General features: G+C 41.7%; 2 protein-coding genes across 18 annotated transcripts in view; one reads left to right on the top strand and one right to left on the bottom strand.

Annotated features, from left to right (window-relative positions):
• Positions 1-18,643, bottom strand: part of NUSAP1 (nucleolar and spindle associated protein 1) — a 74,944-nt gene that overhangs the window by 29,723 nt on the left and 26,578 nt on the right. For 4 of the 16 annotated variants that reach the window (XR_014243276.1, XR_014243282.1, XR_014243283.1 and 1 more), the window contains one exon: positions 12,101-13,418. The exons of 2 other annotated variants lie outside the window; for them this stretch is intronic. Coding sequence is in view for 5 of the 14 variants with exons in the window: in XM_082387342.1 (XP_082243468.1) it covers positions 6,459-6,581 (123 nt within the window). In the remaining 9 variants the exon portion in view is untranslated. Of the gene's footprint in view, positions 1-2,145; positions 2,398-3,251; positions 4,804-6,458; positions 7,385-8,361; positions 8,538-8,990; positions 10,017-12,100; positions 13,419-16,402; positions 16,457-18,643 lie in introns of those variants that run through there. 10 more of the 16 variants (XM_082387342.1, XM_082387341.1, XR_014243278.1 and 7 more) reach the window with 9 other exon arrangements.
• OIP5 (Opa interacting protein 5) lies at positions 2,547-17,959 on the top strand. 2 transcript variants are annotated; one of them, XM_082387350.1, is made up of 5 exons: positions 2,547-2,938; positions 3,170-3,236; positions 7,418-7,516; positions 10,997-11,078; positions 15,464-17,959. In XM_082387350.1, exons 1-5 carry the CDS (start codon positions 2,617-2,619, stop codon positions 15,557-15,559), a joined length of 666 nt encoding a protein of 221 aa, XP_082243476.1. In that variant the 5' UTR covers positions 2,547-2,616; the 3' UTR covers positions 15,560-17,959. The 2 variants fall into 2 exon arrangements, with proteins under 2 accessions (XP_082243476.1, XP_082243475.1); XM_082387349.1 differs by having other exon boundaries at positions 2,554-2,938; positions 7,394-7,516.

The following is an 18,643-nucleotide window of genomic DNA, read 5'->3' as shown; positions in this document are numbered from 1 at the left end:
TTTTAAAAAGGCAATTGATTTAACGAGGTCTTAAGCTGTACCAACTGTAAGTAACTTAAAACATTTTAATTATGGAAGATTTCAAATGTGTACAATGAACCCCCATATATCTATCACCCAGTTTCAACAGTTATCAACATTGTGCTGTTCTTACTTCATCTAGTCCCCCCTCTTTTTCCTGGAGTATTTTATAGCAGATCCCAGGCATCATAACATTTTACCTGTAAATATTTGGCTAAGAGGTAAGGACTTTAAAAAAAAAAAAAGAAGCATAACCACAATACCACCATCATATGCAACAAAATTAACAATACCTTAATATAATTTAATACCTAGTCCAAGTTTAATTTTCTCCCATCATCTCAAAGGTGTCTTTTTGTGGTTGGTTATTAGAATGCCTCGTATAGTCAAATTTGTCTGGGAAACAGCACCTCTAACAGATATTTGTTGACACCTACTATGCACCAGATGTTGTATGGTAGGCAAGCAATGAGGTCTGTAGTGACACAAAATACTGTACTACACCACATATATGAAAACAGGTGATTAAATGGCTACCCCAGATCAGGTTCCTCAAGAGACAATGATAGGTGGGACTTTCAGAAGAAGGTCGAACTTGCAACAGCGCTTCAGAGATCCAAAAGGTTGTGGGGCCTTAATGTTAGACAGAGCGCAGAACTCAAGTAGGAAACCTCCATAGTAACTCTTCACAAAGGAGCTACCCTCTAGTGCATTGTTCCAGCGCTGCCAAGAAGCAGTTGTAAATAGTAGTTCTGAATAAGTATCCAACGCCTCCCAAATAGAATGTACTGCACTTAGTGCTGTAAAGACTTCCAAGGTGGATGGATGAGATCCCTGTTCAGGGAACTTAACGTTTAGTATAGAACGTATCTACACAAATAACCACAGTGCCAGGTGGAAGCCTGCAAGCGCTCAGAAAAAGTACTTGAAATTATACTGCCTTAAAGGTGCAGAGGGTTCCTAGGATTACTGGGGTGGTGGACCTGTGGCCAAGGGAATGAAGAGGAGGGGACGAGATGCCAGGTCAGTGATGACATTTCAGTTGGACTGTGACAAGTAATTGGAAATTATTCATGCAGATAAAGAAGAGGGAGAGAGAAGGGGATTTGAGGCCAAAGGATTAAAATTAGCAAAGGCAGAAAGATGGACAAAGGTGCCAAGTGTTCAGGCACCAGTACAGTTTGGATGCTGCCTTGGATAAAAGATTCCAGCCAGACTGCAAAAAAAAATTTAAGGAATTTAAACCAAGGAATTAAGATTTTGCTTATGAAGTATTGAGGAGCCATTAAATACTATAGCCCAGAAATATCTCCAAAGATAGCCCTTTATCATTCAGCCCCAACAGGTGCATGGGCCCTGATTACTTTGTTTAAACCACTTAAAAACATTTGTGAGGACTGATTTATGTATTCACTCTGTGTAAATACCACAGCTTGCAGAACAAATCTCCAGGGTATACGTTAATATTATGTGGGAAAATAAAATATATAGAACCCCAATCCCGAATTGAACCCCCGCATTTTCCCCCAAACGTTTTGAAGTCTCAAAGACCTCACCGGTTTTGAATAGAACACTACCACAATAGTGATCAATAGAGGAACGATCCGACTAAATTAGGGCTGAGCTGTAAAAACTTATCCACGGGGGAGGTCCCCTAAAAGTCATCCTTTCTTCCAGGTCCCCCATTTAAGTAGCAGATTTTGGGCGCTGTTACAATTTACAGAAATGTTAGCTGTTTGGAGTTTTCCAAAAGCCAAGGCATTTATTTCCGCGACTGCCTAACAATTAATCGGCATTTAGATGCAGCATTCCTTTAGCTCTCTGGGCCTGCGTTTCCTAACTGATGCCCTGGTAAGTATAACAGAGTACTTCCAATAAGACGAAACCAAACAAACCCTTTTGGAGTCGGGGTCTTTGTGAGTCCCCAGGAAAGTCAGCCTCAACATAAGGTGAAAACTATGGCTCCCTCTCGGTTTTGCAGAGTTAGTGGGACCCTTCTGTGAACCAAATCTACCGCCCCAGGGCCGGGACAGCAGCCTCAGCCTTCGGAATTCCAGCTCAGTCCCCTCCCACCGCGTCCCGTAGAGGCCGCTCGTCCTACCCCACCCGCCACTTGCCCCGTACCCTCAGGTTAGCCCGGAGGCCCAGACTCTTGGCCAAGTTCTGCAGGTCACTGTACTTGAAGGAGTCCAGCTCCTCAAGGGAGGGGACGGTCATGGCGAACTGCAATCCAGGCGACCACGCAGAGGATCGGCCCTCCACTCCCAGAAGCGCCGTTCAAAACTCTGGCGCCACTCTAAGCGTTGACCAAACCGAATGTTATAGAGTTTAAATTGAGAAAGCTGCACTTCCATTGGTTAAAAATACCTCAAAGGCGGGGTCTCCTGGTGTTGACCAATAGAAAGGCCGAGTTCCCCTCCACCAGAGGCACGTCCTTCACCATCCCCCACCAACACGAAGGCGCCAAACGGCGTGTCCAGGCAACGAGTGCGCGGCAGAGCCCCACCCGGCTCACGTTGTCCAATGAGGACCCAGGAACCAAGCTTGGGGCGGGGCCTGGTGCGTCTTTGAAACCGAGGCGCCAGCTGCAGGAAGATGGCGGCTCGGCCGCGGAGGCATCGCTCGCGAACTGCAAAGCAGCCGCGGGGTGACTTTTGTGATGGCGCTAAGAAGGAGATTGATGAACCTTCTCTTACGACTTCCATGGAGTGGGACACGCAGGTGGTGAAAGGGTCTTCGCCACTCGGCCCCGCCGGGCTGGGGCTGGAGGAGCCGTCACCCGGCCCGCGGCTGCCATGGTGGCTGCAGCCCGAGAGGTGCGCTGTGTTCCAGTGTGCGCAGTGCCACGCCGTGCTCGCTGACTCTGTGCACCTCGCCTGGGACCTGTCGCGGTCCCTTGGAGCCGTGGTCTTCTCCAGTGAGTGGGCACGGCGTTTGGGAAGCGTTGCCGCTTTCTTACTGGGTGGCTGGGAGCCGGCTGGGAGGAAAGCGGGATGAAAATTTGGACGGAAATTAACTCCTTTGCCAGGGGTCGGGGGCGAATCACTTTTCATGATTTTTGTGGCCATGATGAGTCTTTCTGGAGGGGAGAGTTTTTCCCTTTCAATGCCTCACAGGTAGTCATTCTGACCCGTGTTTGTCTTCCTAGGAGTCACAAATAATGTAGTTTTGGAGGCTCCCTTCCTAGTTGGCATTGAAGGTTCGCTCAAAGGCAGGTACGTACTGAGAATTCCAGATCTCTAGTCATTCCCTGACTTAATGAGACTGAGGAGCGTGGAACCGACTTGTACGAGGAGAAAACAGTTTATTCCTATCTTGCACTAGACTAAAAGTCTGTTCCATCCATACAGTGTATTGGAAGGATGCTCCCTTTACTTGATTGAGTCTTGTACGAACTTGATGTATTAATGAAATGGAAAAGATATTGGCGTTTAGGTTTTAAGGTCTTTCTGAGGGCCATATCTCCCTAGTGGGTTGTGCAAGTGAAGTGAGTTTAAGAAAGTTATGTCTAGTAGGGGAAAAAGAAGAAAATTACCTTTAAGTGTATAGTGAGAATCACTTACCATAAACTACAATCCTTTGACAATAACTAAGAATTACAAGTTTTCATTTAACCTGGAATTTGTAATAAGTTATGGCAGGACTAATTCTGCTGTAAACTGGGGAAAAACACAGGTGGAAAGTTACTTGAATATTGCCTGGTAAACTTTGCATCTTGACTGTAGTGTGATTTACAAGTGACAACAAAGTACTCAGTGAATTCAGTAGTACAAAGCTACTCAGTTTTCAGTGTTGGTTTTAACAGCAAGACAATTCATTCTGACCACAATTTGGTTCAATTTTAGGGTTAAATAGAGTACGTATAGGAATTCTTAGTTGCTGTACTCAGTAATCAGGAAGAGTTCTGCAGCTCCTCTTTCCTAACTGAAAGATACTCCCTATCCTTGCAGGAGTGTCCTCTTCCCACCCAAAGGAAACAGAGAGGGAAGGAGTGATGGCCTTCTTGGAACTGGTTCATTTGGGGCCAGAGGCAGAAGCTCTCTGAATATCTTCTTAGAGGGAAGCACATCTAGCTAGACCTGTGCTGTCCAGTACTGTAGCCGCTAGCCACATGGTGGCTATTGAGCACTTAAAAGGTGGCCATTCTGAATTGAAGTATGCTGTGAGTGCAAAATACACACCAGATTTTGAAAGCTTGGCCCAAAACATTGAATAATTTAAAAGTACTGATTACATGGGGTTTTTTCTTGATTTTTTGGTTTCTGGCCACGATTTACGGCTTGTGGGAATCTTAGTTCCCAGACCAGGGATCGAACCCAGGTTCAGGGCAGTGAAAGTGCCCAGTCTTAACCACTGGACCCTCAGGGAATTCCCTTGATTACGATGTTTTTGAATATTGGGTAGCATAAAATACATTAAAGCTAATTTTACCTGTTTCTTTTACTTTTTTTTTAAAGCTAAACTAATAGAAGATGTAAAATTACTTATGTGGCTTGCATTCTTAATAGACAGTACAGATCTAGATGGTTTACAAAACACTGGACAGAAAGTTCCATGTGTTTGGAATAAGGAGAGCCGTGGGACTCAGCAGGAAGAGATTTATTGTCAAGAATTGGCTCACTAGATTATGGAGGATGAGAAGTCCCAAGAGACAAGGTTGATAAGCTGGAGACACAGGAGAGCCAGAGGTTTAGTTCTAGTCCAAGTCCACAGGCCTGAGATCCATGAGCCAAAGGTGTAAGTTCCAGTACAAAAGCCAGCAGGCTCCAGACCCAGGAAGAGCTGAACGTTTCAGTTCAAGTTCAAAGGCAGGAAAAAAAGATCAGTGTTGCAACTCACATGAGAGGGTCAGCCTTTTTGTTCTATTCAGGTCTTCAACTGATTAGATGAGGGTCACCCACGATAAGGAGGGCAAACTGCTTTACTCAGTCTACTGAATCAGATATTACTCTCATTCAAAAACATACTCATAAACACATTCAGAATAACATTTGGCCAAATAACTGGGCACTGTTTGGCTAGGTCAAGCTGACACATAAATTTAATCATTACGTGTTAACCTGGCATCCACATGCATCTCCTAAACCCATACTTAATCTCCAAATAAAGACAATAACAAGGTCGTAATTCTTCCTAACCTGTTACAGCTATCTTGCATACAACTAAAAATGCACTAAACCCTCCTCCAGAAAAGGAGATAAAGTCCTTAAGTGATACTTACTTTTCTCCTTGATATCTCATAGCTTAAATACTATGATGTAAAATTAATACTTAAATACTATAATAAAAAGTCAGTACATCTTACGTTACATGATAAGGGAAAAGAAAGGGAAGAAAACATAAACACGCATATACATGTAAACCTATTCATAACAAAATGAGATATTCATGACAATTACATTCCTGTAACTGGTCACATGGTCATAGCTGGTATTTATAACTACCCTCTTCCACTACCCATTCTGTATTCCTTTTGCCTTCAGCAGGCACTCAGATGATCATAGTTCTTTACCTGGTGTGATGCAAACCTTCATTCCTGGGCCATTAGCAGACTAATAGTCAATGAAATATTTGTTATATGTTACATGCTAAGCATAATTTTGGGATCTCTTTACATTTTGCTCTGTGCCATTTATTTATTTTTTTAAAGACACTTTTAAAATTAATTATTTATTTATTGTCTGCTTTGGGTCTTGGTTGCTGCGCGTGGGCTTTCTCTAGTTGCGACGAGCGGGGCTACTCTTTGTTGCGGCGCACGGGCTTCTCATTGCGGTGGCTTCTCTGTTGCGGAGCATGGGCTCTAGGTGTGCAGGCTTCAGTAGTTGTGGCATGCGGGTTCAGTAGTTGTAGCTTGCTGGCTCTAGAGTGCAGGCTCAGTAGTTGTGGCGCATGGGCTTAGTTGCTCCGCGGCATGTGGGATCTTCCTGGACCAGGGAACGAACCTGTGCCCCTGCATTGGCACTCAGGTTCTTAACCACTGTGCCACCAGGGAAGTCCCAGCTCTGTGCCATTTATTAGTTTCTACAGACATTTGTCTATATGTACTGTGGTTTGTCTGATATAATTAATTCCTACTTAGGAATTAATAAAAATGCAACTTTATTTCATGGCTTGCTTTTTGGTAACATAGTCACAAAAGTACAGTACTGCATGTGTGGTGTGGGACTTCATTTACCAGTAAATTTATATTTTGTTGCTTTGTCTTTAGTGTCCATTGACATGAATCTATTTATTTTTAGCCATGAAATTATTATACTTTGTTAGTGGTCATTTACTGCATATAGTATATTATGTTTATACAGATAATTTTTTTCCCTTACCAAACCACTCTAAATTGCTTTCAGTACATGAATGATGAAACAGTTAATTTTTTCTTAAATATTTTTTGTAATATTTGGATTTGTCTTATATACCAGCAAATAAGGTAAGCGACTTACCCACGTGGTATAACTAGAACTAAAATCCATGTTTCCTGATTCCTCATCCAGTAGTCTTTCAAAGGATAAAGGAAAATAAAATAGCTTGCTAGGACAATACGATTTATTTTCTTTCTTTCGCATTTTATCTGGGTAATTCTTTATTTTTTGTTATATCTGCAAAAAAAAACAAAACAAAACCTGATTTGAGTTCTATTAATAAATTGCTTAGTAAGCCCTAATCGATTTGATTATTTTACTTTAACTGGAAATTGGCTTAATGGTAGCTAATTTATATGGTCATGTGTAGTTTTATATGTTTAAATGTTTTTTTTTTTTTTTAAATAAATTTATTTATTTATGGCTGCGTTGGGTCTTCGTTGCTGCTCGCAGGCTTTCTCTAGTTGTGGAGAGCGGGGGCTACCCTTCATTGCTATTCACAGGCTTCTCAGTGAGGTGGCTTCTCTTTGTTGCGGAGCACAGGCTGTAGGCACGCGGGCTTCAGTAGTTGTGGCACGCGAGCTCAGTAGTTGTGGCTTACGGGCTCTAGAGCGCAGGCTCAGTAGTGTGGTGCACGGGCTTAGTTGCTCCGCGGCATGTGGGATCTTCCCGGACGAGGGTTCGAACCTGTGTCCCCTGTATTGGCAGGTGGATTCTTAACCACTGCGCCACCAGGGAAGTCCCTGTTTAAATGCTAATCTGATTTGTTAGCTCTTTTTCTGCTTTCAGATATAAATTACTTCAGTGAAATGACAGTTATATATCATATGATTGCTTTTGTGGCCAGAATCCACAAGGGTATCTATAATCTCTGAGTCAACCTTTCTTGAATGTGACATTTCCTCAGTCTCATTCCTATTATAGCCTATTTTTTAGGAATGAGTCCGTAACATGAGTTATTTTGTATTTGTTCTCTGATTTTCTTTCTTAACCCATATCCTGTTTTTTCCTCCCAGCACTTACAACCTTTTATTCTGTAGTTCCTGTGAGATTCCCATTGGTTTCCATCTGTATTCTACTCAGGCTGCCCTGGCTGCCTTGAGAGGTCACTTCTGCCTTTCCGCTGACAAAATGGTGTGGTAAGTAGACTTAGATATTCTTTATCAAATAAATTTTAAAACATCTTCCAGAAAAGGCAGAATGTTTGTACCACAGAAGATGCTAAAGCCAGGTACTGTTTCTTACAAAAAAAGATGGTAATGGGACCAAAACATAGTCTTATAACATTATGATCATTTTAGATGTCTCATAATCATACCATGTGTTAATAATCATACCACGGAATAACTGAGAGGATATTCTTTCATTCGAAGAACTTTTGGAAGGTAAGTTTTTGCAAAATAATGCTGTAGTAGACACTTTTGGGGTTTGTGCCTAGCCCCTGTCTCCCTCTCATAGTGTGGGACTTTGTGGCCATGTTTGTTATCCTGTGTGATACCACTCCCAGGTGATGGGACCAGGAATAGACCTGACCTAAGCTAAGCCAATCAGGCTTTTTACCCTAAGAATTTGAAATAAAGACCCAGAGACACTGGTCATCTGTAGATGGAACTGGTGCTGAAGCTGGGAAGTGAAAGCTCTAGGTTTAGGGTAGATATTTTCTATGTCGTGCATGTAAATGCAGAGAAATTTTGTCTACAGAAAAAGAAGAATGAAGCAGATACACAAAGAAAAGTAAAAAATAATGACCATGTGGCCTCATAAAGTCAGAAAAAGTTCCCTATTGGTTGTTCCTTCTCATGAATTACTTTGGATATTTCTTATCTTTCTAAATATAAATTTTACTTTTTACTTAAGCTTTTCTGTCATTGCAACAAACTGAAACATCCATCAACATCTTTTCTTGGTTATTAGAAACAAAAACAGCCATTGATGACCTAGTTTGTGTCAGGTATTGTACTATGCTTACCTCACTGAGTTGTGTTTTTTTTTTTTTTTTTTCCCCTTACTGAGTTCTTAATGTAAGAAAACTGGGGCTTGCAGATGTGGAGGAGCTGAGAATTGAGTCCATGTCTTAACTCCAAAGCTTAATTTCCATTCATAAAACAGAAAGTTTCCTTTTCCTCATTTAATGCGCTTAGATGGGTGTTTCTAGCTGAGCTATGGATGACAAGAGAAATAAAACTTATAAATAGGGGGGACTTCCCTGGTGGTCCAGTGGTTAAGAATCCACCTTCCAGTGCAGGGGGCGCAGGTTTGATCCCTGGTCAGGGAACTAAGATCCCACATGCCATGGGGCAACTAAGCCTGCATGCTGCAACTACTGAGACCATGCACTCTGGAGTCCAAGCGCCACAACTAGAGAGAAGCCTGCGTGCTGCAACAAAGAGCTCGCGTGTCGCAACTAAGACCCGACACAGCCACATAAATAAATATTTTTTTAAAAAAACCTTATAAATAGGGGGCTTCCCTGGTGGTCCAGTGGTTAAGACTCCACAAAAACAAACAAACAACCTTAAAAATAAAGCCCATCCTTTACCATGAGGTTGTTCAGTGCGCATTAGGTACACTATTTGTTCTTCAATGCCAATTTTCTTTTCTTTTTTTTTTAACATTTATTTATTTATTTATTTGGCTTAACTTGGTCTTAGTTGCGGCACACGCGTGGATGGTTGTGGCGTGCGGGATCTAGTTCCCTGACCAGGGATCAAACCCCGGGCCCCCTGCATTGGGAGTGTGGAGTCTTAACCGGGGACCACCAGGGAGGTCCCTCAATGCTGATTTTCAACAGGATATATGTACTTGAGATGGATTGATATTTTACTTTCAATTTCTAGTTTATTCTTAAATAATTTCTATTTAGAATTAAGTTTAAAGACACAGGGAAAAGTATCTCTAAATGTGTGCTATTCGTAACCTCGAATCTTTTTTAGAAACAGTTTTAAGTAATTATGCCAGCCAACCTGTAATTGAGTTTTTGCTTAGGGAAATAAGCTTTTAGTAACAAAAATTTTTAATATAAATTTGAAAAGCATTATGAGATTTTTAAGTAATTTCTTAATCAAAATGAGGAGCTGGCCTCAAAGGTCAGTATATTCTTTCTGATTAAGTAGAAATTAGGGAACTTCCCTGGTGGTGCAGTGGTTAAGAATCCACCTGCCAATGCGGGCGACATAGGTTTGAGCCCTGGTCCGAGATGATCCCACATGCCGCAGAGCAACTAAGCCTGTGCACCTAGAGCCTGTGCTCAGCAACAAGAGAAGCCACTGTAATGAGAAGCCGATGCGCCACAATGAAGAGTAGTCCCCGCTCGCCACAACTAGAGAAAGCCCTGCACGCAGCAACAAAGACCCAACTCAGTCAAAAAATAAAATTAAATTTAAAAAAAAAGGGGAAAGTATAGGTAGCATGAGTCTGGGAATATGATAAATCTATGTCTGTGTGTATCAGAATGAATTTGGTTGCTAGTTACAGAAAACCAAAGAGTGGCTTTAACAAGTACAGGGTGGGGCAGTTGGCCACTCCAGGATTGTTCTAGTCGCTCAGCCATGACAGGGTCAGCATCTCTGGTTCTCTTGGCCTTTTCCTCTTGGATGCTGCAAGTATAAGCATTACATCCATAAATAGTAGCATCCAAAACTGAAAGGAAAAGGATACGGTAAGTGTGGGAACACAGGGAATGGTCTCCTTTTATCGGCAAAACTTTCCTTATCATTGGCAGAACTATGTCACATGGTTGCCTTAAGCTGGGAAAGCAAATATGTGACAGTAGGGAATAAGATTGCCACAGTTGGCCCAGAACAGTTATGATTCATCTTTTAGGACTGGACACACTGCTGCCCTAAACAAAATCTGGGTTCTGTTAGCAACAAAAACTTGAGGAATGGCTGTGGGGTAGGCAACCAACAGTATTTGTCACAATTGTGGTTACTTTTCTTCTAACTGTGCTACACCATCTACTGGTAGAGTATGAGGCTTATACTTATCACAATTATTCATATGACCCTGGTTTTTTGTCTTTAGTTTGTCCTAGGATAATTTTAAATCATGTATTCTGGGCTGGCAAGGGGTGAGATGAGGCACAGGGTCTCTCTGATGACTTATTATTTTTTTTATATGTAAAAAATTATATATTTTTTTGCGTTATTTTTGGCTGCGTTGGGTCTTCATTGCTGCGCGCGGGCTTTCTCTAGTTGCGGCCAGCGGGGGCTTCTCATTGCAATGGCTTCTCTTTGTTGCGGAGCACGGGCTCTTGGTGCACGGGCTTCAGTAGTTGTGGCACGTGGGCTCAGTAGTTGTGGCTCGCAGGCTCTAGAATGCAGGCTCAGTAGTTGTGGTGCACGGGCTTAGTTGCTCTGAGGCATGTGGGATCTTCCCAGACCAGGGATCGAACCCGTGTCCCCTGCATTGGCAGGCGGATTCTTAACCACTGTGCCACCAGGGAAGTCCCTCTGATGACTTATTAATTGAGAATGGTTTTCCTATAAAATACATTATGAATCTTGAAATGGAAATCAGCAAGAAGGCAGTCTTTGCTTGAGAGATATTGCAAGTTTGGTTCCTTGATAATTATAACTGTGGTATGGTACTAATATTTTCTCTCTATATTTTCTATTTAGCTACCTCTTAAAAACAAAAGCCATAGTAAACGCATCTGAGATGGATATTCACAACGTACCTCTACCAGAAAAGGTTGCAGAGGTAAAATTTCATGATGGTTGTGTGTTTCCTTTAATATAGACAATTCCTAATAATCTGTACCCATGAATTTAGGGGCAGTGAAATGGTGAACACGCCAGTAATTCTTTATACCTGGTTTGGCATTCCTTATTGAATTTGTGACACAAAGCAAGATAGTAAAGCCATATTGTCAAGTCTGGTTCAGGAGGAGGTGGAGAGCTGCTGAGCTCCACATTCCTATTCCTCCTCTCTGCTGGGTATGGACACCGTCATCCTTCATAGGTCTTTCCTCTTTGCAAGCACCTCATGCTTAGATAGCTTGGAGGAAAAAGAGTGCTGAAACCATCATTAAGAATTCTTACTTAAATGGGCTTTACTAGTGTTTCATGGTTTCGAGTTGAAGAAAGCAACTTTGTTTCAGTAGCTTGCTGGCTCATTCTGAGTGGAAATTTGGCTATAACTTTACTACGTTGGAAGAACAACCTTAGAATTTACTGTTGGTTTTGTTTTTAGCACTGTTAATAGTTTATTCCTCGGTAATTACACATTTAGTAACCAGGGCATTTACTTTTCAAAGTTTAAGTAACTTTTAGGACAGGGGAACAGTGATTTTTTTTTTCTTTTTTTGCATAATTAACTAAGCTCATGAAACCATGTTCTAAGCCAGGAATTGGCAAACTTTTTCTGTAAAGGACCAGACGACAAATGTCCTAAGCTAGACCATTCATTCTCTACTGTTCACCTCTGCTATTGTAGTGCAAAAGCAGCCACAGATGGTATATAAACACATGGATATAGCTTTGTAGCAATAAAACATTATTAAAACAAATGGGCAGCAGGCTATCCTGCAGTCCATAGTTTGCCTACCCTTGCTCTGAGCAACTAAGTTGATGAGCAGGGTCAGTAAATACTGTGGTTAGAAATAACTCGTATGGGAGATAACTTCTAGAATGGTGGCCCGAGGAGCTGCATGGACCCTTCCCCAACAAAACAGCCATAACCGAAGAAAATTATAAAGAAAACAGCCATCTTAAGTCTGTGGAAATTTTCCTCAAGGCTTAAAGCAAATGAAGAGATATTTATTGAAGAAAATCTACTAAACCTTGGTAAGAGCAGTGAAAACCTGTGGCATTTGAGCCACAACCTACTCCCTCCCTCCCTTGCCCCTCCAGCTCAGAGGGAGGGAGGCTCCATCTGGGCAAATGCAGCCAAGAGCACAGGGATCCTTTTCCCCCAGCTCTCAGTTTAGGGCTGTGGTATCTTCCCAGGAGGGGCAGGCTACCAGCATTTCTCATCAGAAGCTCTATTCTAGGCAAGAACAGCCATCTGTAGTGTGCAAGTTCTACCACCGGCACAATAGGCTAAGAGCACTAGGAACCCAGTCACTTTTGTCCCAGCTTGCTTGTAGGGCAGAGGCTTCATGCTGACAGATGCAAGCAGAGAAGACCAGAAGCTACTGCCTCTGCCCAGCACCCTGCTGGTAAAGTAGGGGTGTTACTCTGAGAGACACTAAGCCACCCCAGCTTGGGAGCCCATATTAAGAGGTAGATTGTAAAAAAAAGAGCTCTGAAGCTTTCCCGAGGGAACTAACTTTATTTGGAACAGGGTGTGGGGATATTCGAGTCTAAGGATTCTACCCAAAACAACGGAGATTTTGGTGGTGAGCAGTTAAGAGGAAGCTGATAGTCCATGTGAACAGTAAGCTAAACCATGGACAAGTTAGAAATTTATAAGAGAAAATCAGGGAAACAGCTAAAATAAGAGCCCTCCTGGGGTTGGAACAAAAGAAGACTGGCCTTAAAGACTACCCCTCTATAAATGGGTCTGATTTTTTTTTTTTTTTTTTTTTTTTTTTGGCTGTGTGGGTCTTCGTTTCTGTGTGAGGGCTTTCTCCAGTTGCGGCAAGTGGGGGCCACTCTTCATCGTGGTGCGCGGGCCTCTCACTATCACGGCCTCTCTTGTTGCGGAGCACAGGCTCCAGACGCGCAGGCTCAGTAGTTGTGGCTCACGGGCCTAGTTGCTCCGCGGCATGTGGGATCCTCCCAGACCAGGGCTCGAACCCGTGTCCCCTGCATTGGCAGGCAGACTCTCAACCACTGTGCCACCAGGGAAGCCCTGGGTCTGATTTTAATTGGATTAGACTGTGGAACAATTTATGTCCCAGGGCACTGTCAAAATAGAGCAGTCAGCCAGAAATTAGTGAAGGCTAATAGCTGGGTATGATATCAACAAAGGCATCCAGTTTACACAGAGCTCAGGGAAAGAGAGTCAAAGAAGGCCCTGCTAAATCCACTGTCATCCCAGGGTGACTGCACATGCCCAAGGCCGTGTCCTCCAAGGAGTGACATCAGAGGCTGCACACTGTGAGGGAAATAGACATCAATGAAATAGTCAAGCCAACAGCTCAACAGATAAAAAATAACCACTACAAGCCAGGACTTGGGGTGGAGGTAGGGGGGTGTTTAATATCCCAAGTTGCTTTAATATGTTATCTAAAATGTCTGGTTTTCAATAAAAATTAGGAGACATGCAAAGAAAAGTATGACCCATACACAGGATAAAATACAGGCATCAGAAACTGTGTTTGAGAAGGCCCAGATGTTGGGACTTAGCAGACACAACCTTCAAAGCAGCGATTAAAAGTATGTGCAAAAGGGGCTTCCCTATTGGTGCAGTGGTTAAGAATCTGCCTGCCAATGCAGGGGACACAGGTTCGAGCCCTGGTCCGGGAAGATCCCACATGCTGCAGAGCAACTAAGCCCGTGTGCCACAACTATTGAGCCTGCGCTCTAGAGCCCACGAGCCAGGACTACTGAAGCCCACATGCCTAGAGCCCGTGCTCCACAACAAGAGAAGCCACCGCAATGAGAAGCCCGCGCACCGCAACGAAGAGTAGCCCCCACTCGCCGCAACTAGAAAAAGCCTGTGCACAGCAACGAAGACCCAACGCGGCCAAAGATTAAAAAAAAATAATAAATTTTTTTAAAAAGGGCTTAAAAAACAAATAACACCTAAATGGAAATCCTGGAGTTGAAATACAATCAACAAGAGAACAAACGTATGGACACCAAGGGGGGAAAGCGGCAGGGGGTGGGGGTGGGGGTTTGATGAATTGGGAGATTGGGATTGACATGTATACACTGATGTGTATAAAATTAATGACTAATAAGGACCTGCTGGATAAAAAAATAAAATTAAAAAAAAAAAGTACAATCAACAACTGAATTGAAAAATTCACCAGAGAGGCTCAACAGCAGATTTGAATTGGGCAAAGAATCAGCAAACTTGGAGATAGATTGATGAGATTTGCAATCTGAAGAAGAAAAAAATAAAAAATGAAGAAAAATTAACTGAGCCTAAGAGACCTGTTGGACACCATCAAGCACACCTAAATATGCTTTGGTAATGGGACTACAAAAGGGAGAGGAAAGAGAAAGTAGAAAAAATGTTCAAGGAAATAATGGTTGAAAACTTCCCAAATCTGATAAAAGACAATCTACACGTCTATAACCTCAACAAGCACAGGTGGGATAAATGCAGAGAGAACTATACCCCAACACACAGTAAAAATGTTGAGTGCTAAAGACTGAAGAAAAATCTTGAAAGTAACAAAAATGATTCATTGTGTCCTAGAGCACCCAAATAAGATTAATGGGCTCTAGAGTGACCTGTTTAAGCAAAATTTCCTGATGAATTTTGTGTATTCTTGTATCTTGGATCATAAAAAGTAGATTTTGTGCTATGCAAATTATGTTAGAAATATCTTTTTTTTTTTTTTTTTTTTTTTACTTCAACAGAAGACTTATCCATGATAACTTTGTGAGTCTGAGTACAGGTTGTATGCTGAGTAACACCACTAAGTTTGGTTCTAGGTATAGCTATTCTAAGCTGAAAAAACTATTGAAAATTAGCTACCACAGACATCTGTTCTAAATCTGACAACCAGAGCTACTTTTGAAGGTGATTAGCAGAATATTAAAGACAGACATTTGTTACTGTGAACAAAGAATTAGAAAAAAAAAATTCTTGCCACTGGAAAAAAAGGGAAAGACTGATTAATGCTTCTGTTTCCACAAGCTTTCTTATCCCCCTTTATTCTTGTCTTCCTCCCCAGGTTTTGGAGTTATCACCAAGCTGGTGATAAGGGCTAGGAAGGATGGAGACTAGAAGCAGTGATGCTCAGCAGTGGCTGGTCTTTTTCCACATGAAACTTTGTATCTGTCACCTTATTGTGCTCTAGGTTTGTTGTATAAAGTTCTTTCAGAAATAGAACAGATGTCCTTTTGAAATGTGTTGCAGTTTTGCCAGCTCCCAATCACTAGCTTAAGTCTGAAGTGGCTTCTAGAACCAGCAGATTGAGAGTTAAATTTAAGATTCCCTGATAATCTATGTATTTCTCTTCCCAGCTGAAAGAGAAGATAATGTTAATGCATACTCGCTTAAATTCACTGATGAAGATTCTGAAGGAAGTGACTCCTGACCAGTCCAAGCCAACAAACTGATCCAGAATCAAAGCTTGAGAATCATGTTCAGGCCTTATTGCTGTCTTCAACAACAGGTGCTGTTTGATCACTTCTCAAGAAAGATCAGTTTCAAGGATGGATGGGAAATGTGGTTTATTCTGTTTACCTCTAGACTGATTTTCCAAGTGATTTGTGAAGCTGTTTCTGGAAGATGAGAAACTAAGGAGACTTCTATCCAGGTTTCATAGCTATTTGTCTTAAGAATTTATTTTAGCTTCTTATCAATTTCATAGTATTTATTTCGGAAAACATTTTGACTGCAAATTTAGGGATTAAGAGGCAATGTCCCATGAGTGCTCTGATCTAAAGATGCATGTTTGGCCTGAAAATAGCATTGTACTTATGTTGACTATTATTCCTGCATGGAGCAACTGTCATATGAATACTGAGAAATCATTTTTTTCTTATGTGAAATACGGGTACATACATTTTCTGTAGGTTATATGTTCAGTAAGTTAACTGCATAGTATATATTTATCTTTTCCCTTTTCAGTTGTAAACTGAGCTTAACAGGATAATAATGAAAGGAATGGTAAAAACATCAAACATTTACCAAAATGCTGCTTTCTTATATTTTGCTTTATGTAGCACTGTGGCTCAGTAGCTCATCATATTATTCATTTAATAAATATTTATGAAGTATTATGCTAGCTGCTGGGGATGAAAGATAAGCGAAAACAGCTACTCTGTATCCTCAGTTTATAATCTAGTCAAGAGATGGACACTCAAATAACCACATGAAGACATTTAAAATTACAGCTGTAGTAAGGGTTCTGAAGAAAAGGGACATAGAGATATAAGCACATATAGCAAGTAACTGACCTGGTTTGGGGGTCAGGTAAGGCCTGTCTGTGGAAGTAATGTTTCAGCAGTGGTCTGAAAGATGAGTAGGTGTTTAGTAAGCTGACAGAGCAGTCTATACAAAGGCCCTGTGAGGCCCTTAAAAAGGCCTGTAGGAGTTACCACGGTGTCCAGAAACCAGAGGATGCAAGGCCTTGTCCGCCTTCCGAAGGATGTTTGTTTTTATCCCAACAACCTTGAAGACTTTTAAAGGAGGCCTATGACAAGATCAAATTTTCGTTTTCAGAACCTCATTAGGGTTGTCCTATGGAGAATGGGTGGGAGGGCGGCAAGCAGACCACTAAGGAGGGGCTGGCACTAGCACAATCAAGAGATGATAGCCAAGTGGTGGTGCACAGAGAAGTTAATGTGGTTCCGATGTGGCTAGCAGATTTTTTTTTTGCTGCGCTGCGCAGCATGTGGGATCTTAGTTCCCTGACCAGGGATCGAACCCGCACCCCCTATATTGGAAGCGCAGTCTTAACCACTGGACCACCAGGGGAGTCCCCAGTGGCTAGCAGATTTAATAGCAGATTCTTTCCATTTTAGACTGCATATAGGATATTTTCCTTTAAAACTGTTTGAGAGAGAAAATTCTGGCTCGCTTTATGCTTTTGAGTTGCAAAATTTGGTTAGGTAAGGGTGAAGCCTCTGGCAACAACCAGTACCAGAAAAGCTCTTTCTACTCCTAAAGAATAAGACCTAATCATAATACTATATTGAATCATCCTGGGATTTTTATTGTGTATTGGTATGTCTGCCTCAACGTATTTCCTTTTTTTAAAAAGCTGTTCTTACGTAGCTATTTTCCTTAACCTCTGGATTTGCTGTTTTGGTAGACTTTCAATAGAAAATTAAATGCTTGAACTTGACATCAAATTAAGCTGGCTGGTTTTACATATTTTTTTTTCTCTCAAATACAAATTACATGTTTACTCTAGAAAAAAATTCAGATATAGATGTGTGACGAAGGAAAAGGGCAAAAGTACACTTTTTACATTTCTGAGAGGCACAATGTAGCATGCTGGGAGCCAAATGATTTAGATTCAGATTGTGGCTTGGTTACTTATTAGCCATGAACTTGAAGAATTAAACTCTTCTTGTAAAATAGGGATTAAAAACTAACTAGGGCTCTAGTGAGGATTAAATGAGTTAATGAATACATCTAATGTAATTAAGAGTAATGCTTGGGCTTCCCTGGTGGTGCAGTGGTTGAGAGTCTGCCTGCTAATGCGGGGGACGCGGGTTCGAGCCCTGGTCTGGGAAGATCCCACATGCCACGGAGCAGCTGGGCCCGTGAGCCACAACTACTGAGCCTGCGCGTCTGGAGCCTGTGCCCCGCGACGGGAGGGGCCGCGATAGTGAAAGGCCCGCGCACCGCGATGAAGAGCGGTCCCCGCACCGCGTTGAAGAGTGGCCCCCATTTGCCTCAACTAGAGAAAGCCCTCGCATGAACCGAAGACCCAACACAGCCAAAAATAAAATAAAATAAATAAATAAAGTAGCTATAAAAAAGAAAAGTGCTAAAAAAAAAAAAAAAAAAAAGAGTAATGCTTAATATTAAGTGCTTAATAAATGCCAGCTATTATAACCTTCATGCGTGTGGACACATAGACATAAAAGGCAATTATATTTTTCACATTATTCTGCAACCTGCTTCTCAAATAATATGTCACAGACAGCTTTCTATACCAGGCCTCACAAATTACTTAACACCTGCATATGATTCAATCATGAATACATCAGAATTTAACCATTGTTTTATTGGATCCTTGTCATGTCTTTGCGTATCTGTCCTGGTATTTCTGTAGGAGTGATTCCTAAAGTGGAACAGAGTCAAAGGGCATGTGCATTTACAATTTTGATATTATGCCTTCCATAAACTTTGTACCAATTGTACTAATACTAATGGTTGACTTTTTTAAACAAGGCCTTAGTGGTATAAAAGCTCCTCTGGAAGTCTATAACATCAATAATGACTGGCTGGTATTAACAGATTCTAAGGCTAGTTATCATTTATCATTGTATATATGTTGAATAAAAGTGTTTTCAAAATTCCATGTATTTATGAGAACAAAAAAATTGCATATTGAAAGTCCCCAAGTTGTACACTTTTGAGCTCCTTAATTAATGGCAGAAACCATCTCAATTTTTATAACTCCAGCATCTAGCACAGTACCTGGGAGTGGAGTACATCAGTGCGTGTTAAATGAATAGTCTCAT

The sequence above is a fragment of the Balaenoptera borealis genome (assembly GCF_965194805.1).
Source record: "Balaenoptera borealis genome assembly, chromosome: 3".
NCBI classification, from domain to species: Eukaryota; Metazoa; Chordata; class Mammalia; order Artiodactyla; family Balaenopteridae; genus Balaenoptera; species Balaenoptera borealis.
This window is presented reverse-complemented; position numbering and strand designations above follow the sequence as displayed.

What these genes read in the sequence shown, in the direction of transcription:
- OIP5 (XM_082387349.1), top strand. Translation starts at nt 2,617, where the DNA reads ATGGCGGCTCGGCCGCGGAGGCATCGCTCGCGAACTGCAAAGCAGCCG. An exon ending in GAAGGTTCGCTCAAAGGCAG is followed by an intron (nt 3,237 to 7,393) that starts GTACGTACTGAG and finishes TTTTCCTCCCAG; the next exon opens with CACTTACAACCTTTTATTCT. An exon ending in TCCGCTGACAAAATGGTGTG is followed by an intron (nt 7,517 to 10,996) that starts GTAAGTAGACTT and finishes TTTTCTATTTAG; the next exon opens with CTACCTCTTAAAAACAAAAG.